The 27,285-nt window shown below is 45.8% G+C and overlaps 1 protein-coding gene across 1 annotated transcript in view; it reads right to left on the minus strand.

Moving 5' to 3' along the window:
- The window catches only part of LOC124615584 (methyl farnesoate epoxidase-like), a 196,717-nt gene that overhangs the window by 105,993 nt on the left and 63,439 nt on the right, over nucleotides 1-27,285 (minus strand). The window contains exon 2 of the mRNA XM_047143570.1: nucleotides 11,237-11,324. Coding sequence (XP_046999526.1) covers nucleotides 11,237-11,324 — 88 coding nt within the window. The remainder of the gene's footprint in view (nucleotides 1-11,236; nucleotides 11,325-27,285) is intronic.

Here is a 27,285-nt window from a genome sequence, read left to right on the forward strand (position 1 = left end):
TTACTCTTGCTATCAGTAGCAAGATGTCTGCCTTTCATGAACCAAGAGCGTACATAGGTCATGGGCTGGAACAACATCAATGGAGGACCAACCAACTTTATGAACATCAGATTGCTGACCGTGGAAAGATGAAATGAAGCTCTTGTTGGCGTGACGATCATATTCATTTGGGAAAACCCATGTCCACATACACTCGTTGATATAGGAACACATTTCAGTGCATTCTGAAGAGGAACGAGGGATGCGGGAATTTTCTTCTCCATCAAATACTCCCGAAATCCTCTACATGGTTTTCTCTCCGGAAGAGCGAAATGACAACACAAAGTTTTGATATTCGTTTCACCACACGTAATTTCAGGATTCTCAGGGCAATTTGACGAGTCCAAAACTTTCGCACATTCAGAGGTGGCAATATGATATCGTAAAAAAATTACTTTGTCAACAAAAAAGTTTAGGTGTACGCATCCCCCAGCGTTCTCCCAGAAAAACAGCACTGCCTCAGTGTATGAGGAGACATAGGTGAATACAAAGAACTGTGGTACAGATGTGTTTGGCGCTCTATTTGAAATCATTCTGCATGTGCTGGACGAGACAGACTCCAAGACCAAATCCGTGATGACTAGTCATACAAGAAATAAACAATCTAAAAATTAAAAGTAATATCGCTTATATTCGGTCCTCTTTTGCGACCGTAATAAAAGTCTTTGTTAGACCATGCACTTTCCGTTTTATTTGTAAGCATATTCACTGTAACAATGTCCTTACACATGTTATTAAATTAATATTATTACTCAAGATTTTTGGTTTTTACTTCATTCCTAACTGTTGTGGGTTGGCAGGACAGCCAACACCGGGTTACTGGAGAAAGCCGAAAGGCACGCGTTTTAGCTCACGCAGGCTGGCGTGAGGTCTGGAACAGGACAAGGAAATTAGAATTTAGAAAAAAACGGACGTAGCTGGTGGAATACTTAACTTTAATCCATAACTGCCGGCCGCGGTGGTCTAGCGGTTCTAGGCGCGCAGTCCGGAACAGCGCGACTGCTACGGTCGCAGGTTCGAATCCTGCCTCGGGCACGGATGTGTGTGATGTCCTTAGGTTAGTTAGGTTTAAGTAGTTCTAAGTTCTAGGGGACTGATGACCACAGATGTTAAGTCCCATAGTGCTCAGAGCCATTAGAACCATTTTGAACCATAACTGGTGAACGTCGCTCTTGACTGTACATTATTCACAATATCAATAGTAACTGAACATGGCGCCTTGCTAGGTCGTAGCAAATGACGTAGCTGAAGGCTATGCTAACTATCGTCTCGGGAAATGAGAGCGTATTTTGTCAGTGAACCGTCGCTAGCAGCCGGCCGAAGTGGCCGTGCGGTTAAAGGCGCTGCAGTCTGGAACCGCAAGACTGCTACGGTCGCGGGTTCGAATCCGGCCTTGGGCATGGATGTTTGTGATGTCCTTAGGTTAGTTAGGTTTAACTAGTTCTAAGTTCTAGGGGACTAATGACCTCAGCAGTTGAGTCCCATAGTGCTCAGAGCCATTTGAACCATCGCTAGCAAAGTCGATTGTACAACTGGGGCGAGTGCTAGAAAGTCTCTCTAGACCTGCCGTGTGGCGGCGCTCGGTCTGCAATCACTGATAGTGGCGGCACGCGGGTCCGACGTGTCTGGCGGTGACACCACACTAACGTTTTTCTAAACATAAGATGTTTATTTTGATACATTGCTCAACACTGACATAAAATTATGATCGTTTTCATTTTATGTAGATTCACTTCCGCATCCTGTACATCATTTTTATGCTGTAGAATGCCATCCTATTGCGTGTAACTCCGCAGAAAGATCCATTGTTATATCTTTAGTATCTGCAGAAGGCGTGACAACGCTGCTACGTTCTGCTGGGCTGCAACTGCTGACTGGCATTGCCCGGTATGTAGTCAGAAAACTCGACGATGCATCGTTGTGGGAAGAAGCAGACACGGACTTTTCATCTGGGTCTTGAACGTACGCACAAGGTGATCCATCTCCGAGTTAGAAGCCGAGTGAAAAGAGTCAGATTCTGAATTCCACTGCAGATGCAAAAGTCTTCAAACACTCGCAACACAAATTGTATATCTTATCAGACACAAGTGCCCTGAATGGCAAAAATAACCTACATCACGGGGGCGGTGGCAGTCAATGATGTGCACGACTGCTTGGCTACGAACAGAGAAATTCGATAACGCATTGACCACCAACAGCCACATGCTACCCAGAAATGGACAGACAAAATGGACGTGCATCCTGTCCCCAGTGTGCTCGGGGACCAGCCAAGGAGAGAACTGTTGCAGGGATGCGTCCTGGTTGTGTACACAAAGCCTGCATCAGATGTTCGTTGTCATGATCGATCGGTGTGCAGTACGTGTGATGTTGGGCGAATGTCTTGATTCGACTCAAGCCCCAGAGTGACGCTTGCCTTGGAACGAGGGCAAAATAAGAAAACCAACGGCTTGTGGTAAGTGAAGAGGAGCAACGTCACCCCTTACAGGAAGACATGAAACTTTTTAACCCAGAAAGTAATAGCTAATGTTCCTTTTCCACCTGTGAGTAGTTCTGAAGTGTAATGGAAAGTGTCTTCAGTGGATAAGCAATGGGCTTTTCAGTGCCGTCCGGTTTGCGATGGGACCAGATGGCATCAGTGCCATACTAGGAGGCATCACATGCTAGGTTAAAGTTCAAAAAAATGGTTCAAATGGCTCTGAGCACTATAGGACTTAACTTCTGTGGTCATCAGTCCCCTAGAACTTAGAACTACTTAAACCTAACTAACCTAAGGACATCACACACATCCATGCCCGAGACAGGATTCGAACCTGCGACCGTAGCAGTCCTGCGGTTCTGGACTGCGCGCCTAGAACCACTAGACCACCACGGCCGCCGTTAAAGTTCACTTGGTTTAAAGGAAGCAGAGCACAACCGCTACTTGCGAGACTGAAAAGCCAGTTCACAATCTGCAGGCGAAACAAACTTATCCTTTTGACGAAGCTGCTTAAGAAAAATGTGTGTGAAATCTTATGGGACTTAACTGCTAAGGTAATCAGTCCCTAAGCTTACACACTACTTAACCTAAATTATCCTAAGGACAAACACACACACCCATGCCCGAGGGAGGACTCTAACCTGCAGCAGGACCAGCCGCACAGTCCATGACTGCAGCGCCAAAGACCGCTCGGCTAATCTGGCGCGGCGCTGGTTAAGAGGTTGCAGACATGTGCAGCCCGGGGAGTGAACTGAGCGGGATCTCTTTCAGGTTCTTGGGTGCTGGTAGGTTGACAATAGCCTTGATATGGTCTTCTGTGGGATCGAGACCATTTTTACTAAGGACATGACCCAAAACTGTATCTTCATGAAGGAAAAGTTCCCTTTCCCATCTTGCAACGGAGGTCATTCTCAAGGAGGCGTTGGAAAACCGAGTGAAGGTTCTGCAAATGTTCCTCCCTAATAGGGCCCGTGACCTAGATGTCATCAAGGTAACTGATGTAACAAGAAATGTCTTAAACTCCTCCAAATACTGCAGGTAAATTTCTGAAGCAGGTAAGCTTCCAAAATGCAGTCGATTAAATTGGTAAAGCCCAAAGGGCGTGTTGAGGACCAGAAAGGTGCAAAAAATTGCATCCAATGGTAATGCAAGTAAGCATCGCGTAAGTTAATGCAGGAAAAATACTGGCAGTCCGCCAACTTTCTGGTACCGCGCGCCTCGGAATTTGAATCCGTACCAGACGGCATGGGCGTACCCAGCGAGGGGCAAGGGGGGGCAGCTGCCCCCCACCCAGAAGATATTTGCAGTTTTTCACTAGGTTACTGTTTTAATTAATAAGAAATGCTGCATGTTTTCTCGGATTGTACAAGTGCATTCTTGTATTTAAAATGTTTATTAAAAGCAGTTTTCCACTGTTTTACTGTTTTATTTAATAAGAAGTGCTGTATGTTGTCTCGAGTCCTTGTTTCCTGAGATTAGTATGACCTGCCGCCCCCCCCCCCCCCCCCGCGCAGATCCTGGGTACGCCCTTGTCAGACGGCATGGACGTCGAAGACCCCTAGAGGTCTCTGCAGTATTGCGCCGTAAGCCGTGGCGGCGCGCGCCTCCTGGCCCACATTTAGTGTGAGGGCGCCACTGTGGGACACGTGGTCCCAGCAGCCAATAGCGGCGTCCCCAATCATGTATTTAAGCGTCTGCCTCTCACTCAGCCAGTCCTCCCCTCCATCTACCCCTCCTATCAACTTTGATCCTCCCCCCCCCACTTCCTGTGTCCTTCCCTTTAGGCACCCTCCCTCCCTTCTCTCTCCTTTTCCCCCTTCCCCCCCCCCCCCCCCATCCATCTTCCTCCATCCCTCTTCCCCTGGGCTTCCCCTCCCCCTTCCTCCCTTCCCCCTATTCCCTCTGCCCATGGCATCTCTGCTCTCCCCTCTCCCTCTTCCACCCCCCCACCCTCCTCCTCTCTTGGCAGGTCCCCAGACTCACACACGCTACGTGGAGTTTCGCGCGCCGGAGATCATCGCCATCAGTGTCTCGTGTGTGCCGTCGTGTTTAGTGTTTAGTGTTCACCGTCGCACTCCATCGTTCACCTGTGCCATCGCCATCATCAGTGTTTGTGCGTCGTATCAACAGTTTGCAGTGTGGATTATCGTCGAGTGTGAACGGCTCTGTGTTTGTCTTTATGTGTCTACTGTTTTATTGCCCACCGTTCTGTAACTTATGTGTATTCTTACTGTTTTTTCTCATTGTGTATTCTATGGCTGAAGAGCAGCGTAGAGTGCTGCTGACAGCCTGCCTGTTGTACAGGTTTTACACTAACAATAAAGTAAAAAAAAAAAACTCAGCCAGTCAGTCTAATCTTGCGTACGTCTCTGGACGTATCGCCTCGCCTTACACAGCATATTTACTTTCTTGTTCTGTGTACAAGTGGACGTGATTGTCAACTTAGATTTTCTTGTGGCCCTGTTGCTTCGATCTTCTTGTTGTGCGTAAGGTCCTTCGTTGGTCATGTCCGTCCTCTCCCGTTTGTGTTGCTGTTCGCGGGCCGCTCCGTGGGTCCCGCCGCGCTTTCCGTCACGTCAACCCCGAGACCGTTCCGGTCGCAGTTACAACAAACTTCACCAACAACTACACCTGCCACAGAATGGAACAGGAACCCACGACACACTGAGCATTGACTGCCTGTTTAGAACGGCCACGTAGGTGCACAGCGGCATCGGACTTCTGAATCACAACCGAAGAGGTGGCGCACTGGCTCTACGAAATAGGAGAAACGACACCCTGATCTTGCCAACGTTGCAACTCGGCCTTTACCTTGTTGCGTAGGACGAAGGAAATGTGGGGATGATGACATTTCGGGATCGCCGACGGCTCATAATAAACATGTGCCTCGAAATTTTCTGGCCAGCCCAAGGTATTTCCGATCAATGGGCTGTAGGACCGCAGTAAGGAGCCCAAATGGTGAAAAGGAACGGATTGAAACACTAAACGCGCTTCTTCAATACCGTGAAAACCGAAATGAGGAAAGGCACTGAGCCTGAAGATACTTTTCAACAACGGCGAATGGAGCAATAACACTGTAAGTTGCCATTTAACATTCATCTGAGATGCAGACATGTAGAATCGCCCTTGCAAGAACGTGAACTACTTACTGTAAGACACAATCTGATGGAGTGGCCGTGGCAACTCTGAGCACCCCAAGATTCTGTAAGAATCCAAATTAATGAGGCGGATAGATGCTCCCATGTCCACTTGAAATTCGACCGGCCGCACATCCACAATCAACATTAGCAAAATACGCTGGGGCGACACTTACAGGCGTTAGAGGCAGTCCGACAGTCCAGGGAAAACACCGGGGTGTCCGACGACTCACTTGCGGTTCGCCACCTGTTACAAGCAGTTGCCAAATGTCCTATCTGACAGCATACTCTATACACGGATTCAGCGAACATGTAAAAAATGACAATCGCGACAGGACCAGTTGCTCATCGAACAAGTGGAAGGAATACGATGCTGAGAACCCAAAAATCGCCGAGGCGGAAATTACAACACTGGAAGCGACGCGAACCCGCTGAGCACGGCACGGCCGAAGGTGGGCAACGCCGAGACGCTGTTGCAACGGATTCGTCAACAGCGGCAACACAAGTTGACTAGGTGGAAGCGAGGCCACCTGAAGTACCCCGTGAGGCACCAGAGCTGTTGACCATGCGCACATAACTGTGCTACCTGCCAGTTACCAGAAAGGACTTCCTGAGCAGCCGCCGTAAGCTCACGCTATTCTGCAATTTGGGCTACGTTGGCTAAAGAAGGGTCGGACTAAGTCAATGCCCGAGTCTGAACCTTGGGATCGGGATCCAACCGGACAATCACATTCAAAATTGCCGAGTCTGATTAAGAGATAGCACATTTGGGACACTCAAAACGACGCTAATCGGCGATCCAGGCCGTGTACGACTGCCAAGGGCGTTTGTTTTGCTGGTTAAACTGCAACCGTGGTGCTACCAGGTGGATCTGATGACCGAAATACTGAGTAAGCAACCGACAAAGCTCGTCAAAGGGAAGCTCAGTGGAGGACTCCAAATTTTGAACAATGTAAACACGCACTGCTGGACAATAACAAGGCGACCTTATCAACCAGAACGAACCGGTGCAGATAATACTCCCACCTGTCTGTAGACTCAACGAAACTGGCAATTGGCGTCGGGGGCGGAGAAGAAAACTGCCCCGCGACCTGGTGACCCTCTGCCGGTGAGGCAAGAGAACGAAGCAAGTCCGCGCCGCGTGTTACCAGAGCCTGTTGTTACTTTTGCTGCTGCAGCAGCTCCTGCTGCTCCTTCTGTATGGGCAACCGTTCCTGCCACCATTGGAGAAACGCCGGGTCCATGGTAGGGGCAAAGCTAACACAATGAAAATGAGGAAAATGGGGCATAAGAAAATCCTTTGGCGCCACTATAGTACCTGCAAAAGGCGTGACTCTGCCGCTCCTGAACACATCCGGCACGGGTACTTCACAGGCCGACGGTGACATGGTAACACCTGAACTATGGGAAGACTACATCGTTATGTGACGTCCACTGACGGGGATACTAAAGTATCATCGCACGAGTGCAGGATAATCTCTAGAAGCAGTCACATCGATAAAATATCTAGGAGGGTGGGTTCGGAGCGATTTAAAGTGGAATGGCCAGGTAAGGCAGTGCCAGGCTGAGATTCATTGAGAGAAAGCTCTTATTGCCACAAAGAAGGTGGCTTAGAAAACACCAGTTACAGAGGATCCGCAGAACAGCAGCACGTTTCGTTACAGGTTCATTTAGTAAGTGCGAAAGCGTCTCGGAAATGCTCAGCCAACTCGAGTGGCAGACACTACAAAAGGGCGTTCTGCACACGGCGTCGTTTACTGTCAGAATTACAAATGCAAACGTTCCTAGAACACCCAAGCAATATATTGCTTCCTGCTACGTACATCTCACAAAAAGACAATGAAGGTTCGAGACATTCAAGCTCACTCGGAGACTTACCATGAATCGTTGTTCCCGCGAACCATTCGCAACTGGAACAGGGAATGGAGGAAGTGGCAGTGGTGCACAAAGCACCCTCCACCATACACCGTGGAGTGGTTTGCGGAGTGGTGTAGATGCAGCTCACTGTGATTGGTGCGGTTAACAATGATAAAACTACAAAATTGTTCAGGCTTTCGCGGCCACTTGTTGACAAACTGCCTATTGGCTTCTGTCTCGGGTTCTTCGGCCGACGTTCATCTAATGATTTTTCTGACGTTTCGCCAGCACGAGTGGCTGGCATTGTCAAAGCTGCACCCTCCATTACCGGTGGTGAACTGGAGGCGGGCTCGCGGCCGCAGACTATATGTACCTGGCGCGCCAACGTCCGAGGGCTTCTCCGCGGTCATTTCCGGTGCGGTTCTCCTCTTGCTACCTGCGACGGTCGTTCGCTGCAGTACGGGAAGCCAGGATCCGTTTAAATTAAGGCTTTCCTCTTTCTTGTTGAAACTGTTCGCGTGTTTTTGGATTTCTACAGCTTCTCTGAACAAGCGCGTGTGATAGTGCTTCTCTACAGCCAGAACTTTCGTGTCGGCGAATTTTATTACGTGGTCGGTCTCATTCAGTGCGTACTCTGCCACGGCCGATTTCTCCACCTGCCCCAACCTGCAATGTCGCTTATGCTATTTGATCCTGGTGTTAATTGATCGTCCAGTCATTCCGACATAAACTTTTCCGCATCTGCATGGTATACGGTATATTCCCGACATTGCAAGTGGGTCTCTTTTCTCCTTCGCCGATCTAAGACACTCTTTGATCTTCCTTGTCGGTTTGAAAATCGTCTTTATGCCGTGTTTGCGCAATATACGGCCGATTCTGTTCGTCACTCTGGGAATGTATGGCAGAAAGGCCGTACCCGACATTTCTTTTTCTGGTTCCTTACTTCGCCGAGTGTTTGGCTCTGTTACACTTCTAACGTAATTTGTGGAGTACCTGGGACACAGCGTGTATCGAAAACCGACACACACGGACCGATATCTGTACAAACTATCAAACCACCACCCGAGCAAGAAAAGAGGCATGATTAGTACGCTCGTAACGAGAGCAGGACGAATATGTGAGCCTCAACACCTCAAACGAGAAATGCAACACCTGGAAACTGTTCTGGGGAGCAATGGGTACTCCACAAATTACGTTTCATTAGATGAACGTCGGCCGAAGAACCCGAGACGGAAGCCAATAGGCAGTTTAGTCAATGATAAAACTGTTCTCTTCCTCATATACTGACGGAAAAAAGTCGCAACACCAAAAGGTAATTAACGTAGAGTAACGAAATTTCGGGAATACATTGGTCTAGGTAACATATTTCAGTGATTGACGTTGTAAGATCACAGGTTAATGGAAGTGCGAGATAAGCTACTGGAAATCCGAAATGTTGGTACATTAATAACTGGTGTAATAGCTAGAATGTTGAATGCAAGCGTGCAAAGGTGCGTGCATTATGTTGTGAAGGTGCCGGATGTCAGTTTGTGGGGTGAAGTTCCATTTCTGTTGCCCTTGGTCGGTCAATACAGGGACAGTTGATGCTGGTTGTGGATGACGGTGGAGATGGTGTCCGACGACGACCCATATGTGCTCGCTTGGAGAAGGATCGAGGAGGCCAAGGCAACATGTCGACACTCCGTCGAGCTTGGTGGGTTACAGCAGTGGTATGTGGGCCACCGTTATCCTGTTGAAAAAGACCCCTGGAACGCTGTTCATGAATGGCAGCGTAACAGGCCCAACCGCCACACTAACAAACAATTTTGCAGTGACGCTGCGTAGAATAACGATGAGAATGCTCCTGCTACCATACCAGACCATAACTCCTAGTCTAGGTCCCAGCACGCAAGAAAGGTTGGCTGCACGCCCTCAACCAGCCACCTTCTAACCAACGCACTGCCATCATCAACACCGAGGCAGAACCAGCTGGCATCAGAAAACACAACAGACCTCCACCCTCCCCGCCAATGAGCTCTCACTTGACACCACTGCAGTCTCAAATGGCCATAATTTGGGATCAGTGGAATGCAAGCTACAAGGCATCTGGCTCGGAGCTGTCATTTACGTAACCGATTTATAAGAGTTCGCTGTGTCACTGTGGTTCCAACTGCTGCTCAGACTGCTGCTGCAGATGCAGTACGATGCACCAAAGCCATACGCTGGACATGACGGTCTTCTCTCTCGGTAGTGCCGCGTGGCCATCCGCAGCGTGGTCTTCTTACGACTGTACATTCTCGTGACCAACGCTGTCAGCATCATGTACAGCGGCTACATTGCTGAGAAGTCTTCCTACAGTACTACAGAAGGAACATCCAGCTTGTTGTAGCCATACTACAGGACCTCATTCAAACTCAGTGAGGTGCTGATAATGGCGTCTTTATCGGCATAAGGCATTCTTGACTAACATCATCACACCCCGCGCAATCTCAAAGCTAACTAACGCCCACAACCGTTACGGCGTGCAGTTACAGCAAACCTGATTTGCATACTCAGAGTGGCGCTAGTAGCACCACTCTTATGCGACTGACGCGAAATTTGGATAGACATTATACACACACACACACACACACACACACACATACACACGTTGGTTTTTTGTTGCAAGGTGGGGTCGGGGTCGTTTCAGAGATATGAAGGTCAACCTTTTTTTTTTAATGGGATGCTATAGTTTGGTACTTATTTTCTGATAGCGGTTATCGAGATCAATCCAATGATGTGTAACAGTAAGGTCTTTGAAGTTTAGCGAATGTCACAAAGGTGGCAACTGGTTAATGTGTTCAGTATGGGGTGTGACCATTTCTGGCAGCAATATAGGCCTGACAGCGAAGGGGCATGCTATGAATAATGTCATCAATCGCATGTTGATGCAATGACTCCCATTCTTCCTGCAGAGTTGCTCGCAGTCTTGGAGAGTGGTTGGTGGATGCTGATGTGTTGCAAGCCGTCTCCCTACTGCATCCCAGACTTGTTCTATGGGATTCAAATCCGGAGAGCGTGAAAGCCCCCCATATGGATGGAATATCTTCCGTCTTCCAGGAAAAATCAACCACCCGTGCTCTACGAGGTCGAGCATTGTCGTCCATCAGTATGAAGTTTGGGCCCACAGCACCTCGCAACAACCGCAAATGAGGTCCCAAGATCTCGTCACGATACCTGACACCAACTAAACCTTGCCGATTAACCCGCACAATTTCATGAAGAGGGGTTCGAGTGGTAAACATAATCCCTTCCCACATCATTAGGGATCCTCGTAGATACCGGTCTCTTTCCACAACGTTTTTGTCCTGAAATTGTGTTCCACGTGTCCTCGAGATGCGAATCAATCGAGAATCACTCTGCAGACTAAACCGGGACTCATCTGTGAAAACAACATTGGCCCACTGTTTGACCGTCCAGGTGGCATGTTGACGGCTCCACTCTGGACTCTAGACGTTCCCTTCTGTGAAGAAGGGTCATAGATAGACATACAGCAGATTTCCGACGATAAAGGCCACTCTGCCGAAGCCTTCTGCACACCGGGCTGAGGATTTTCTCTACTCAGGGACTTTGTGTTTCTGTTGCCTTCATAATTTCATCATCATCGTCATTCGTAACGGTGGCTGGATTGGATTGTGTAAAAATTGGGACTTTGTACGGGCGCTGATGGCCACGCAGTTGAGCGCCCCCATACGAAACATCATCTCACCTGGAGGGAAGTTCTTGGGCTTCATGTTGATCCATCGGTGCAGCACCCAGCACACAACAGCGACGGCGAACAGCACGAGCAGCAGCATCTGCAAACAAGGGAAACTGTCAATGAATTGGCACTTCATCCTAAATTCGCTCTTACTTTGGGCCGCTGGTACCATTGGTAAGTGAACACTTTGGCGCGCGAGTTTAAGAATGTGTCTGCATGTCTGGGGTTCCAAGTGTTATATGTTCCGTTTGCGGCGGATACCAGGCAGGAAAGTTGCAATCCCAAAATATTCAAAACTAAAATACAAACCAGAACCTGATAAGCCACTCAGGATCTCAAATAAAACACCTTTCAGCCGTCTAGCTTCCAGACTTATTTTATTTGGCTTTCAGTTTCAGCGATTTACTACGCCACCTTCAGCCCCTGACCGACGTGTGGGAAGGTTCCACCGCGATTCTGGTCAAAACAGGGGCTAGCAATACCGATATTAGTATATTTCTGTTTGTTATAGCGATCTCTTCAACCATTATCTGCCGACTGAAGATGACGTAGTAAATCGCCGAAACTGGTAGCCAAATAAAATAAGTTTCGAAACTAGCAGCCACCATTGGGAAGATGGGCAAACAGAGACTTGAAAAGCCACATGTTCTACAATTAAAACACGAGGACTCGCGGGTGTAAAATTTAGTTTAACGCTGATGTTTCCACTCTCGAGACGCCGGCCTCCATAGCTGAGTGATCAGCGTCCCTCACAGGTCAAAGACCCGGGCCCAAGAATCCTATGGCAATCAAATATCCTCGCCTATATTGGTTACAAGTTTGAAGAAATAACCAGGCAAAGATTTTACTCAGTTCTTGCTAAGAAACTTGAAATACCACTCAAGCATTCGGCTGTATACAAATTTCGTAGTCTTGAAGGGAACATGACACACATACACTGCCGGAAAAAAAATAGTACACCCCGAAAGACGACATCGATTTTGATCGGATGACGGCATATGCCACCTGGGGCATATAAAATGTACTGATAGTGGTTTCAACGCTGTCCACCATCAGAGAGCATAGTAGCATAGATACAAGAGCGCCATCTGTCTCTATCCTTTCATAGAAAATGCTCACAGCCAGAAGGTTGAGTGTAGTGCAAACGTGCCTCAGAGACGCACTCGTGCTTTCTACAGCCAAATTAACGGATTTGAAAGGGGTCAAATTGTGGCCTTCCGAGTGGCGGGATGGTACTTTCGTAGAATTGCCGTACGAGTTGGACGTGCTGCGTCAGTTGTGCAACGATTTATTTATTTTACTTATTTATTTATTTATTGTTCCTTGGGACCAAATTAAGGAGAAGTCTCCATGGTCATGGAACGAGTCAATACATGAAATTATAACACGATATTAGAAACAGATAAAATGAAATATAAGAAACATATTCAGGCGACAATTCGTAAGTTTAAATAAAGAAAATCAACAATGTAACACTGGAATTTGCTTAATTTTTTATCTCTTCCAGGAGCTCCTCGACAGAATAGAAGGAGTGAGCCATGAGGAAACTCTTCAGTTTGGACTTAAAAGTGTTTGGGCTACTGCTAAGATTTTTGAGTTCTTGTGGTAGCTTATTGAAAATGGATGCAGCAGAATACTGCACTCCTTTCTGCACAACAGTCACGGAAGTGCATTCCACATGCAGATTGGATTTCTGCCTAGTATTAACTGAGTGAAAGCTGCTAACTCTTGGGAATAAGCTAATATTGCTAACAAGAAACGACATTAAAGAAAATATATTCTGTGAGGGCAATGTCAGAATTCCAAGACTATTGAATAGGGGTCGACAAGAGGTTCTCGAAATTACACCATATATAGCTCGAACAGACCGTTTTCGAGCCAAAAATACCCTTTTTGAATCAGAAGAATTACCCCAAAAAATAATACCATACAACATAAGCGTATGAAAATATGCGAAGTAGACTACTTTTCGTGTTGAACTGTCACTTATTTCAGATACTGTTCTAATGGTAAATAAAGCAGCATTTAGTTTCTGAACAAGATCCTTTCCACAACAGCTTACTATCTATCCAAACGCCTAGGAACTTGAACTGTTCCGTCTCGCTTATAATATGCCCCTTTTATCTGATCAAAATATCGGTTCTTGTTGAATTGTAAGTTAGAAACTGTAAAAACTGAGTCTTACTGTGATTTAGCATCAAATTATTTTCTACAAGCCACAAACTTATTTCATGAACTGCATTATTTGTTACTATTTCAATATTACACACAAGATCCTTCACTACCAAGCTGGTGTCATCAGCAAACAGAAATATTTTTGAATCACCTGTAATACTAGAAGGCATATCATTTACATAAATAAGAAACAGCAGTGGCCCCAGCACCGACCCTTGGGGAATGCCCCACTTAACAGTGCCCCATTGGGACTGAACATCACTACCACTCTCAATATTGCGGAGAATTACCTTCTGCTTTCTGTTCTTAAAGTAAGAGGCGAACCAATTGTAAGCTACTCCCCTTACTCCATAATGGTCCAACTTCTGCAGTAATATTTTGTGGTCAAGACAGTCAAAAGCCTTCGTTAAATCAAAGAAAACACCTAGCGTTCGCAACTTTTTATTTAATCCGTCCAAAACCTCACAGAGAAAAGAGGATATAGCATTTTCAGTTGTTAAACCATTTCTAAAACCAAACTGTACATTTGACAGCAAATTATGTGAATTTAAATGCTCCAGTAACCTTGTATATACAACCCTCTCGATAACTTTAGCAAACACCGATGGCATAGAAATAGGTCTATAATTGTCAACATTATCCCTGTCTACCTTTTTATAAAGTGGTTTCACTACCGAGTACTTTAATCGGTCAGGAAACCGACCACTCCTAAAGGAAAAGTTACAGATATGGCTAAGTACTGGGCTAACATACATAGAACAATACTTCAGTATTCTGCTAGATACCCTGTCATATCCATGAGAGTTCTTGGTCTTTAGTGATTTAATTATTAACTCAAGCTCCCTCTTGTCAGTATCATGGAGGAGCATTTCAGATAACAGTCTCTGAACACTTTTTTCTAAGAGCGCTATATGACTCCCTGTTGGGACTAGGTTTCTATTTAGTTCACCTGCTATATTCAGAAAGTGATTATTAAATACTGTACATATATGCGACTTATCAATAACACGGACATTCCCACTACGCACTGATTCTATATCCTCGACCTGTCTCTGCAGACCAGCCACTTCCTTTACGACTGACCATATGGTTTTAATATTACCCTGAGATTTAGCTATTCTATCTGCATATCACATACTTTTTGCCTTCCTAATAACTTTTTTAAGCAGCTTACAGTACTGTTTGTAATGGGCTGCTGCATTTAGATTTTGCCTGTTTCTAACGTTTTGATATAATTGCCACTTTGTTCTACAAGGTATTCTTTCCCTTTAGTCAGTCACCCAGGGTGCCTGTTTGTGCTAGTACCCTGTTTTGAACGTTCTAACGGAAAGCAACTTTCAAAGAGCACGAGGTGCTGGTATCAGCGGTCACGTGAACATTCTCACACCCGTGGACGAGGTTCTGGATGTCCACGCAACACAGATACCCGCCAAGATCGTCGCATTCTAAGAGGAGCAGTGGCAGATCGTACAGCACAGATAAGAGGGCTCGTGAGTTCCGACGTGTCAACACGAACTCTTGCGAACTGGTTGTTAGCAGAGGGTCTATGGGCACACACATCTCTAACCCGCTTTCGATTAACGACACATCATTAATGTGCACGGTTCGACTGGTGTCGTCAGAATACCAGGTGGAAGATGGAATGGCGCGTCGTTATCTTCAGTGATGGAAGAGGATTCTGCCTGCACGCAAGTCATGGTTGTGTGCGCGTCCGACGTAGACCTGGTGAGCGCTGTCTCAGAGTGCATTCGCACTGATACCACCCCAGGCCTTACGGTCGGGGTCTGATAAGCTACAACTCTCGTATATATCTAGTGTTTCTGGAAAGGACGCCACCCAGCGCTCGGTACGTGCACAATGTTGTTGGAGCCGTTCTTGCAACATTAAGGTGAAGTGTTGTTCCAACAGGATAATGCTCGCCCACACACTGCCCGTGAAACTCAACAAGCTCTGGAAGATGTGTGGCAACTTCCCTGGCCAGCACTATCTCCGATCTGTCTCCAATACAGCACGTGCGGCATATGAGGGGACGAGAAGTGACTCGTGCGACTCGGCAACCAACAACTCAAGAACCACGTGAAAAAGACGGGCAGGCGTGGCACGACGTATCCCAGGACAGTATCCGCCATCTGGACGATTGGCTGGATGCCAGAGTCAGCGTCTGCACTGCCGCCTGTGGTGGCTACACCACGTACTGATATGGGTGTTTCAGCAAGGGTCCATACCTGGTACCATAGAACCGCTTATGCTATTGATCTGTAAATATAATGATTTTATGTTCTCGATTTGCACTGTTGTTATTCACAGATGAGGCTTGCACAAAATAGAGTCGACAGTGGCTTCAAACTAATCTCTGGACCGAAGACCACAACAACAATAGATTGCTAAAAGCCTCAACAGGTGGGGGGGGGGGGGGGGGGGGGAATATGTCCATATTATGGACGTTCACTTGGGATAGATTAGGCCATGATTCCCGTGGTCTAGGCGATGCCGGCTCGGTAGCTGAGCATCATCGGTCAGAGGGTTGCTCGCCCTCTGTAATAAAAAACTGAGTAAAGGAATCAACGATCAATTTCAACGGATGTCCTGTGACGTCCGACCAGACCAAACGCAACGAACAATACCGAACAAAATGAAAAAAAGAGGTAACGGCTTTCATTCAAAATCAAAACGTCTTCGGTCCCGGGTTCGATCCCCGCCACTGCCTAAATTTTTGGTTAATAATCAACATTAGCGGCCGAAGACTTCCGGCTTAAGAAGTCACCCACATTCTGCCAACGGCTTTCTCAAAGAGGGCGGAGGAGAGGTCAGAGGTTCAGAGCACTCTTGTCCTAGGGGTGGGAAACTGCCCCTAAAGGCGGAAGAATCAGCAATGATCAACGGCATGAGGATGCAGAAGGCAATGGAAACCACTGCATTGAAGACACGTTACCTTTATCCACAGGACTGTAATTGAAGAAGCGTCATGATGATCTCTCCATTGGCAAAGATTCCAGAATAGCCCCCAATTCGGATCTCCGGGTCGGGACTGCCAAGGGGGAGGTTGCCATGAGAAAAAGATTGAATAATCAATGAAAGGATAATGTTCTACGAGTCGGGGCGTGGAATTTCAGGAGCTTAAATGTGGAAGGGAAATTAGAAAATCTGAAAAGGGAAATGCAAAGGCTCAATCTAGATATAATAGGGGTCAGTGAAGTGAAGTGCAAATAAGACAAGGATTTCTGGTCAGATGAGTATCGGGTAATATCAACAGCAGCAGAAAATGGTATAACAGGTGTAGGATTCGTTATGAATAGGAAGGTAGGGCAGAGGGTGTGTTACTGTGAACAGTTCAGTGACCAGGTTGTTCTAATCAGAATCGACAGCAGACCAACACCGACAACGATAGTTCAGGTACACATGCCGACGTCGCAAGCTGAAGATGAACAGATAGAGAAAGTGTATGAGGATATTGAAAGGGGGACGAAAATCTAATAGTCATGGACGACTGGAATGCAGTTGTAGGGGAAGGAGTAGAAGAAAAGGTTACAGGAGAATATAGGCTTGGGACAAGGAATGAAAGAGGAGAAAGACTAATTGAGTTCTGTAACAAGTTTCAGCTAGTAATAGCGAACACTATGTTCAAGAATCACAAGAGGAGGAGATATACTTGGGAAAGGCCGGGTGATACGGGAAGATTTCAGTTAGATTACATCATGCTCAGGCACAGATTCCGACATTAGATAACGGATTGTACGGTGTACCAAGGAGCAGATATAGACACAGATCACAATACAGTAGAGATGAAGAGCAGGCTGACGTTTAAGACATTAGCCAGGAAAAATCAGTACGCAAAGAAGTAGGATGCGGGTGTACTAAGGAATGACGAGATACGGTTGAAGTTCTCTAAAGGTATAGATACAGCAATAAGTAATAGCTCATTAGGCAGTAAAGTTGAAGAGGAATGGACATCTCTAAAAAGGGCCATCACAGAAGTTGGGAAGGAAAACATAGGTACAAAGAAGGTAGCTGTGAAGGAACCATGGGTAACAGAAGAAATACTTCAATTGATCGATGAAAGAAGGAAGTACAAAAATGTTCCGGGAAACTCAGAAATACAGAAATATAAGTTCCTAAGGAATGAAATAAATAGGAAGTGCAGGGAAGCTAAGACGAAATGGCTGCAGGAAAAATGTGAACACATCGAAAAAGATATGATTGTCGGAAGGACAGACTCAGCATACAGGAAAGTCAAAACAATCTTCGGTGACATTAAAAGCAAGGCTGATAACATTAAAGAGTGCAACGGGAATTCCACTCTTAAATGTAGACGAGACAGCGGATAGGTGGAAAGAATACACTGAAAGCCTCTATGAGTGGGAAGATATGTCTGATGTGATAGAAGAAGAAACAGGAGTCGATTTAGAAGAGATAGGGGATCCAGTACTAGAATCAGAATTTAAAGGAGCTTTGAAGGACTTTAGATCAAATAAGGTAGAAGGGATAGAGAATATTCCATCAGAATTTCTAAAATCATTGGGGGAAGTGGCAACAAAACGACTATTCACGTTGGTGTGTAGAATGTATGAGTCTGGCGACATACCACCTGACTTTCGGAACATGATCATTCACACAATTCCGAAGACGGCAAGAGCTGGCCAGTGAGAGAATTATCGCACAATCAGTTTAACAGCTCATGCATCCAAGTTGCTTACAAGAATAATATACAGAAGGATGGAAAAGAATATTGAGAATGCGCTAGATGACGACCAGTTTGGCTTTAGGAAAGGTAAATGCACGAGAGGGACAATTCTGATGTAGCGGTTAATAATGGAAGCAAGGCTAAAGAAAAATCAAGAACCGTTCATGGGATTTGTCGACCGGGAAAAAGCGTTCGACAATTTTAAGACGGTGCAAGATGTTCGAAATTCTAAAAAAAGTTGGGGTAGCTATAGGGAGAGACGGGTCATATACAATATGTTCAACAGCCTGGAGGGAATATTAAGAGTGGACGAGCAAGAACGAATTGCTCGTATTAAAAAGGGTGTAAGACAAGAATGTAGCCTTTCGCCCCTACTGTTCAGTCTGTGCATCGAGGAAGCAATGATGGAAATAAAAGAAAGGTTCAGGAGTGGAATTAACATTCAAGATGAAAGGATATCCATGAGACGATTCGCTGATGACATTGTGATGTCATTGCCATTCTGAGTTAAAGTGAAGAAGAATTGCATCATCTGCTGAACGGAATGAACAGTCTAATGAGTACAGAGTATGGACTGAGAGTAAATTGAAGAAAGACGAAAGTAACGAGAAGTAGTAGAAATGAGAACAGCGCGAAACTTAACATCAGGATTGATGGTCACGAAGGAGATGAAGTTAAGGAATTCTGCTACCTTGGCAGTAAAATAACCAATAACGGACAGAGCAAGGAGGACACCAAAAGCAATGGGAAAAGAGCATTCCTGGCCAAGAGAAGTCTACTAATACCAAATATCTGCCTTAATTTGAGGGAGAAATTTTGAGAATGTACGTCTGCAGTGCAAAATTGTATGGTAGTGAAACATGGACTGCGGGAAAACCGGAACAGAAGAGACTCGAAGCATTTGAGATGTGGTGCTACAGACGAATGTTGAAAATAATATGGACTGGTTAGATAAGGAATGAGGAGGTTCTGCACAGAATCGGAGAGAAAAGGAATATGTGGAAAACACAGGATGATAGGACATCTGCTAAGACATGAGGGAATAACTTCCATGGTACTAGAGAGAGCTATAGAGGGCATAAACTGTAGAGGAAGACAGAGACTGGATCCAGCAAGTACTCGAGGACGTAGGTTGCAAGTACTACTCCGAGATGAAGAGGTTAGAACAGGAGAGGAATTCGTGGTGGGCCGCATCAAACCAGTCAGAAGACTGATGACAAAAAAAAGTGACATCGTCTCTCACTGACAAAAGATCCAGTAATCTACTGTTGCCTCATGTTGTAATGTAAGACCACTACACCTGCACATGCAGTCCAGTCACACTAACGCAGCCACCGCCTATTTTCGAGATCAATGCACAATTGCCACTCACAACCGACAGGTGGCAGCACTAGCAGTGGAAGGTATATAAAACATGTCGGGGTGGGAGGAGGAAAACAGTACAGTTGTTGTAATGCGGAAACACAGCGATTTATGTGAAGTCTAAAAGTGCGTGATCATTGGCTTTGGGGGCAAGGGTGGAAGCATTTCTGAAACGGCTAAGTTTGTAAACATTTTATGTGCCATCACGGTTACAGTATACATGGTGTATGGCAAAATAGTGCTTTCCAAAACTGGCGCTGAAGCAACTGTACTACACCGTGGAACATACAGGGTGTTTCAAAAATGACTGGTATATTTGAAACGGCAATAAAAACTAAACGAGCGGCGATAGAAATACACCGTTTGTTGCAATATGCTTGGGACAACAGTACATTTTCAGGCAGACAAACTTTCGAAATTACAGTAGTTACAATTTTCAACAACAGATGGCGCTGCGGTCTGGGAAACTCTATAGTACGATATTTTCCACATATCCACCATGCGTAGCAATAATATGGCGTTGTCTCTGAATGAAATTACCCGAAACCTTTGACAACGTGTCTGGCGGAATGGCTTCACATGCAGATGAGATGTACTGCTTCAGCTGTTCAATTGTTTCTGGATTCTGGCGGTACACCTGGTCTTTCAAGTGTCCCCACAGAAAGAAGTCACAGGGGTTCATGTCTGGCGAATAGGGAGGCCAATCCACGCCGCCTCCTGTATGTTTCGGATAGCCCAAAGCAATCACACGATCATCGAAATATTCATTCAGGAAATTAAAGACGTCGGCCGTGCGATGTGGCCGGGCACCATCTTGCATAAACCACGAGGTGTTCGCAGTGTCGTCTAAGGCAGTTTGTACCGCCACAAATTCACGAAGAATGTCCAGATAGCGTGATGCAGTACTCGTTTCAGATCTGAAAAATGGGCCAATGATTCCTTTGGAAGAAATGGCGGCCCAGACCAGTACTTTTTGAGGATGCAGGGACGATGGGACTGCAACATGGGGCTTTTCGGTTCCCCATATGCGCCAGTTCTGTTTATTGACGAAGCTGTCCAGGTAAAAATAAGCTTCGTCAGTAAACCAAATGCTCCCCACATGCATATCGCCGTCATCAATCCTGTGCACTATATCGTAAGCGAATGTCTCTCGTGCAGCAATGGTAGCGGCGCTGAGGGGTTGCCGCGTTTGAATTTTGTATGGATAGAGGTGTAAACTCTGGCGCATGAGACGATACGTGGACGTTGGCGTCATTTGGACCGCAGCTGCAACACGGCGAACGGAAACCCGAGGCCGCTGTTGGATCACCTGCTGCACTAGCTGCGCGTTGCCCTCTGTGGTTGCCGTACGCGGTCGCCCTACCTTTCCAGCACGTTCATCCGTCACGTTCCCAGTCCGTTGAAATTTTTCAAACAGATCCTTTATTGTATCGCTTTTCGGTCCTTTGGTTACATTAAACCTCCGTTGAAAACTTCGTCTTGTTGCAACAACACTGTGTTCTAGGCGGTGGAATTCCAACACCAGAAAAATCCTCTGTTCTAAGGAATAAACCATGTTGTCTACAGCACACTAGCACGTTGTGAACAGCACACGCTTACAGCAGAAAGACGACGTACAGAATGGCGCACCCACAGACTGCATTGTCTTCTATATCTTTCACATCACTTGCAGCGCCATCTGTTGTTGAAAATTGTAACTACTGTAATTTCGAAAGTTTGTCCGCCTGAAAATGTACTGTTGTCCCAAGCATATTGCAACAAACGGTGTATTTCTATCGCTGCTCGTTTAGTTTTTATTGCCGTTTCAAATATACCGGTCATTTTTGAAACACCCTGTAGGTGGCATGGGTAAATGATGGCTGCAATGTGTATGGGCGAACAGACGAAAAACTGATTGCCCAGATGAACCAAGTCTCCTCAACATCCGTTCAGCGAACATTGCTGCGTATGCGGTTCTGCAGTAGGCGCCTGGGACATGCAAGCATGCTGACTGCTGTTCATTAGCGACAAAGCCTGGAATTTGCACGCCACAACCGCAAGTGGACGTCTACTGGGTGGCGACAGGTGGCCTTTTCAGATGAATCACGTTGGCATGTATGGCATTTGCAACAAACGTCGAAAGGGTCCAGCCCGGAGTGGAGAGCATTATGGTGTGCCAAGTGTTTTCATGGCATTCCCTGGGCGATATCGTCACTCTGGGAGACACAATGAATCGACACAAGTATTCACCTATCCTTCGGGTTGTAATGGTACTCGAATTACGCAACCATTACGGCACATCACCTCAACCTCTCGACACCAGCAATATTCTACTGTGTCTCTGTAAAATAGTTAACATATTCTGTGACAACATTCAGATTTGATTTCATTAATGTAGGGGTACTTCGATACATCGATATGTATATATATTGCAATGATATTATTCTTATGTGTATTCTTTCTTTTGTCACTACGATCATTGCCGTACTTGCAACTCTGATTTTTGGGCGCGTAAGCGGGCCGGCCTGTGTGGCCAAGCGTTTCTAGGCGCTTCAGCCTGGAACCGCGCGACTGCTACGGTAAGAGGTTCGAATCCTGCCTCGGGCATGCGTGTGTGTGATGTCCTTAGGTTAGTTAGGTTTAAGTAGTTCTTTTATTCTGAAATAATTCGAAACCGGTTGCTGTAGCACCCTGACACAAGGGAATGGAAAAAAAAATTATATAGAAAATAATTTTCTTGTAAGGCTGGCGACCTATATGAAACGTAGTAGACTAGAAAGTGGAATTCCAAATGTTAGTTGCACTGGTCCCTGCCTCATTTCAGTACTGGCACTGTATTTCTAAGAAGAAAAGTATTCAGTTGCAGCATTACACGGTAAGCTGTGACAATAACAGTGCTGCAGAATCGACCATGCTACTGTGTGGTAGTCTCGAAACTGTTAAACAAAGTCCTTCAGCACACAGTTAGTTAAACTGAAACTTATTAAGAAAAAATTATTTTGAAATTGTTGTTTGGAAGTAGCTGCACTGAACTTTGTTGTGTCGTGTTGAATGACAATGTCATATCAGTTGGCAAAATCGCTAAAACTTTTAAAAGACATCTTGGAATTTTGACAGTTTGAAGTGAGTTCGATGTCGCGAAAAGCCGATTTTTCGCATACCTAATTTTGTCCTGACCCGTACACAAAAAATGGTTCAAATGGCTCTGAGCACTATGGGACTTAACATCTGTGGTCATCAGTCCCCTAGAACTTAGAACTACTTAAACTTAACCAACCTAAGGACATCACATACATCCATGCCCGAGGCAGGATTCGAACCTGCGACCGTAGCAGTCGCGCGGTTCCGGACTGAGCGCCTAGAACCACTTTAAAAGAGCTATGAGGACTTGTTCATCTTCGATAATGTAAAAAACGTCCCTTGTACTGCAAGCTCTTCGATTTATATAATTTTGGAGGAGATAGTACGGGTCATAACGCCGGCCGCTGTGGCCGAGCAGTTCTAGGCGCTTCAGTCTGGAACCGCGCTGCTGCTACGGTCGCAGGTTCGAATCCTGCCTCGGGCATGGATGTGTGTGATGTCCTTAGGTTTGTTAGGTTTAAGTAGTTCTAAGTCTAGGGTACTGATGACCTCAGATGTTGAGTCCCATAGCGCTTAGAGCCATTTGAACCATTTGGACGGGTCATAACAATTCAACATGTCTATTAAAATATGGGCTCTTAAATGAATATCTTCCAGCTACGGGCCCTTGTTCAGTAGAAGAGAATGTTTCACAGTACCAAAGATGAACAATTGCTCATAGCTCTTAAGGTATTCATTTTAGAGCATATGTGTACTAGACATTTTTTACATGTTTTGGTCCCTACTACCAGCTCTAAAAGTTGTCAGTCCAATAATCTCAGCAAAGGCGGTGCCGGTACGTGTATTCCACTGTTAAAGGTATCGAAAGGATTTTCAATCATAACTTTTGACTCGTTAGTTTCCGGACCACTGTCCTTTACCTCAGACTTATACATTTACCCATCGTCATCATTCCTGAAACTTTTTATAATGATTCAGTCAAATCCACCTAAAATGTGAAGTTCTCAATCAATTCCTAATGTTCTAATATTCGTTCCTACTTTTCTTCTTCCTTCATAAATTCAACAATAGCGGGTTCAAATCGAAAAAGCGCTGCCAGCATGCCCGTTGACTTAATCAATGCAGTTTTCAGTAATATATATCGCCAAAAACTTCGTTTAATTATCGGAAACTGTGCAATTGGCAGTGTAATAATGTGTCCCGGTTCAGGCAATGTACGAGGGTCGTTCAATAAATAATGCCCCACATATTTTTCGTGGAACATATTTATTGTTAAGAGTCAGAATTTGGTGACAATATACGTCGACATGTCTTGTCCATGTCCTATTTTTCTATGTAGTCTCCATCACGTTCTATGGCCGTATGCCAACGTTGTGGAAGAGCATGTATTCCCAGTTGGTAAAACCCCTTGTCCTGTAGGTGTAGCTATGTGTTCACTGCAAGACTGACTCTTTCGTTATCTTCAAAGTGTGTTTCCCGTAGAGAATCTTTAAGCGGCACAAAGAGATGGAAGTCCGAGGGTGCCAGGTCTGGACTGTAGGGTTGATGATGCAATGGTGTCCAACCCAATTTGACGATGTATTCCCGGGTTCTCAGACTTGTATATGGGCGTGAATTATTGTGTTGGAACAAGGTTTCTGCTGGGTTCTTGTCCGATCGAACACGTCGAAACGGTTCATGAGTTTTTTAGAGTCTTCATGTATTCCTGTGAACTGACGCTTGGCCCTCTTGGTATAACATCCATGAGAATGACGCCATCGCAATTCCAGAAGACTGTTACCATCACTTTTCCGGCAGAGGGGGTTGTCTTGAATTTCTTCTTTTGTGCTGAATGAGGATGATGCCACTCCATAGATTGTCTTTCCGTTTCCGGCCCCAAGTGGTGCACCCAGCTTTTGTCCCTACTAACGACCCACGACAGAAAGGCCTCTGCGTCAGTCTGAAAACAATTCAGATGAAATGGCCTTTCTTTGAATCTTGTGATCCGCTGTGAGTATTCGTGGAACCCATAGTGAGCACCTCTTTGAATATCCGAGATTCTCGATCACTGCAGACGCACTTCCAATGCTGCCAGAAATCTGTAGAGCCAATTGTCGAGTTGTGATGTGCCGGTCGGCACGAATATTGGCATCCGCACGATTCAGCATGTTTGGAGCAGTGGCTGTGACAGGACATCCCAAGTGTGCTTGATCATGGAGCTGTGTTTCTGTATTTCCTGAGCCTGTAACTTTCTTTAGCCAACGACCTTGCCGCAGATCACCGAAGTTAAGCACTGTTGGGCTGGGCTAGCACTTGGGTGGGTGACCATCCGGCCTGCTGAGCGCTGTTGGCAAGCGGGGTGCACTCAGCCCTTGTGAGGCAAACTGAGGAGCTACTTGACTGAGAAGTAGCAGCCCCCGTCTCGGAAACTGACTTATGGCCGGGAGAGCGGTGTGCTGACCACGTGCCCCTCCATATCCGCATCTGGTGACGCCTGTGGGGTGGGGATGACACGGCGGCCGGTCGGTACCGCTGGGGCCGACACGGCCTGTGGACGGAGTTTACGTTTTTACGTAACTTTCTTTACCCATCTCCCAGCTGTACTCCTGTCAACTGCAGCATCGCCATACACTGCACACAAACGTTTATGGATGTTCACCACGGTTCCTTTTTCTGCACACAAGAATTCAATAACAGCACTCTGCTTGTAATGTGAGCCGTATGTAGACGCCATTTTGACGCTGTACTATGGCTCTGCCATCTGCCAGAACGGTTAGAATCTTCAGCAACGCACAGAACAAACATCGAATGTGAAGCACCAACAAGGACGTTTGCCTATGTATATTAATGGATTTGTAAATAATGTGGGGGCATTACTTATTGAACGACCCTCGTACTATTTGTACTATTTGTCTACGCCTGCAAATTTGCTTCTTGATATATAGAACAATGAATCCCGTCTGTCGCTCACTATAAGTTTTCGCTTTTTTATTGTCAACTGAATTTTTAAATTCTTTCTGCAAGGGACATTCGATCAGGAAATTTGCTGTACCCATCGATAATGTGACTGCGTAATAGATACTGAGAATCCTCTTCTGTCATTCGCATTCACTTTTAAAGATTTACTGTGATACATCAATAGCCTGCCTTTTTTCGTGCAAACAGCCACTGGAACTGTGAACTTCCTTTATACCACGAACATGCGAATATTAAACAACGCAGAAATGACGATTCAGCTATTGTTGATACGGCGGTGTAGTTTTCGCCGCCATTTGAGCGTTCTGGATCATTTATTAACTCGTACTATAATTTCTATGTTTTTAGGATTAACGAGGTCTGTAAGTTAATACAGTAGAACATCTATTTGTTTATTAGTTTCGCAACCTAACTGACCCCCCCCCCCCCCCCCCCCATGAACCATGGACCTTGCCGTTGGTGGGGAGGCTTGCGTGCCTCAGCGATACGAGCCGGCCGAAGTAGCCGAGCGGTTCTAGGCGCTGCAGTCTGGAACCGCAAGACCACTACGGTCGCAGGTTCGAATCCTGCCTCGGGCATGGATGTTTGTGATGTCCTTAGGTTAGTTAGGTTTAACTAGTTCTAAGTTCTAGGGGACTAATGACCTCAGCAGTTGAGTCCCATAGTGCTCAGAGCCATTTGAACCATTTGAACCTCAGCGATACAGATGGCCGCACCGTAGGTGCAACTACAACGGAAAGGTATCTGTTGAGAGGCCAGACAAACGTGTGGTTCCTGAAGAGGGGCAGCAATCTTTCCAGTAGTTGCAGGGGCAACAGTCTGGATGATTGACTGATCTGGCCTTGTAACACTAACCAAAAGGGCCTTGCTGTGCTGGTACTGCGAACGGCTGAAAGCAAGGGGAAACTACAGCCGTAATTTTTCCCGAGGGCATGCAGCTTTACTGTATGGTTAAATGATGATGGCGTCCTCTTGGATAAAATATTCCGGAGGTAAAATAGTCCCCCATTCGGATCTCCGGGCGGGGACAACTCAGGAGAACGTCGTTATCAGGGGAAACAAAACTGGTGTTCTACGGATCGGAGCGTGGAATGTTACATCCCTTAATCGGGCAGGTAGGTTAGAAAATTTAAAAACGGAAATGGATAGGTTAAACTTAGATATAGTGGGGGTTAGTGAAGTTGGAGAAGGAACAAGTGGCAGGAGGAAAAAGACTTTTGGTCAGGTGAATACAGGGTTATAAATACAAAATCAAATAGGGGTAATGCAGGAGGAGGTTTAATAATGAATAAAAATATAGGAGTGCGGGTAAGCTACTACAAACAGCATAGTGAACGCATTATTGTGGCCAAGATAGACACGAAGCCCACGCCTACTAGCTCTGCAGATGATGAAGAAATTGATGAGATGAATGATGAGATAAAAGAAATTATTTAGGTAGTGAAGGGAGACGAAATTTTAATAGTCATAGGTGACTGGAATTCGAGATTAGGAAAAAGGAGAGAATGAAACATAGTAGGCGAATATGGATTGGGGATAAGAAATGAAAGAGGAAGCCGTCTGGTAGAATTTTGCGCAGAGCATAACTTAATCATAGCTAACACCTGGTTCAAAAATCATAAAAGAAGGATGTATACGTGGAAGAATCCTGGAGATACTAGAAGGTATGAGATAGATTATATAATGGTAAGACAGAGATTTAGGAACCAGATTATAATTGTAAGACATTTCCAGGGGCAGATGTGGTCTCTGACCACAATCTATTGGTTATGAACTGTAGATTAAAACTGAAGAAACTGCAAAAAGGTGGAAATTTAAGGAGATG

The sequence above is a fragment of the Schistocerca americana genome, chromosome 5, assembly GCF_021461395.2.
Source record: "Schistocerca americana isolate TAMUIC-IGC-003095 chromosome 5, iqSchAmer2.1, whole genome shotgun sequence".
Taxonomy (NCBI): Eukaryota; Metazoa; Arthropoda; class Insecta; order Orthoptera; family Acrididae; genus Schistocerca; species Schistocerca americana.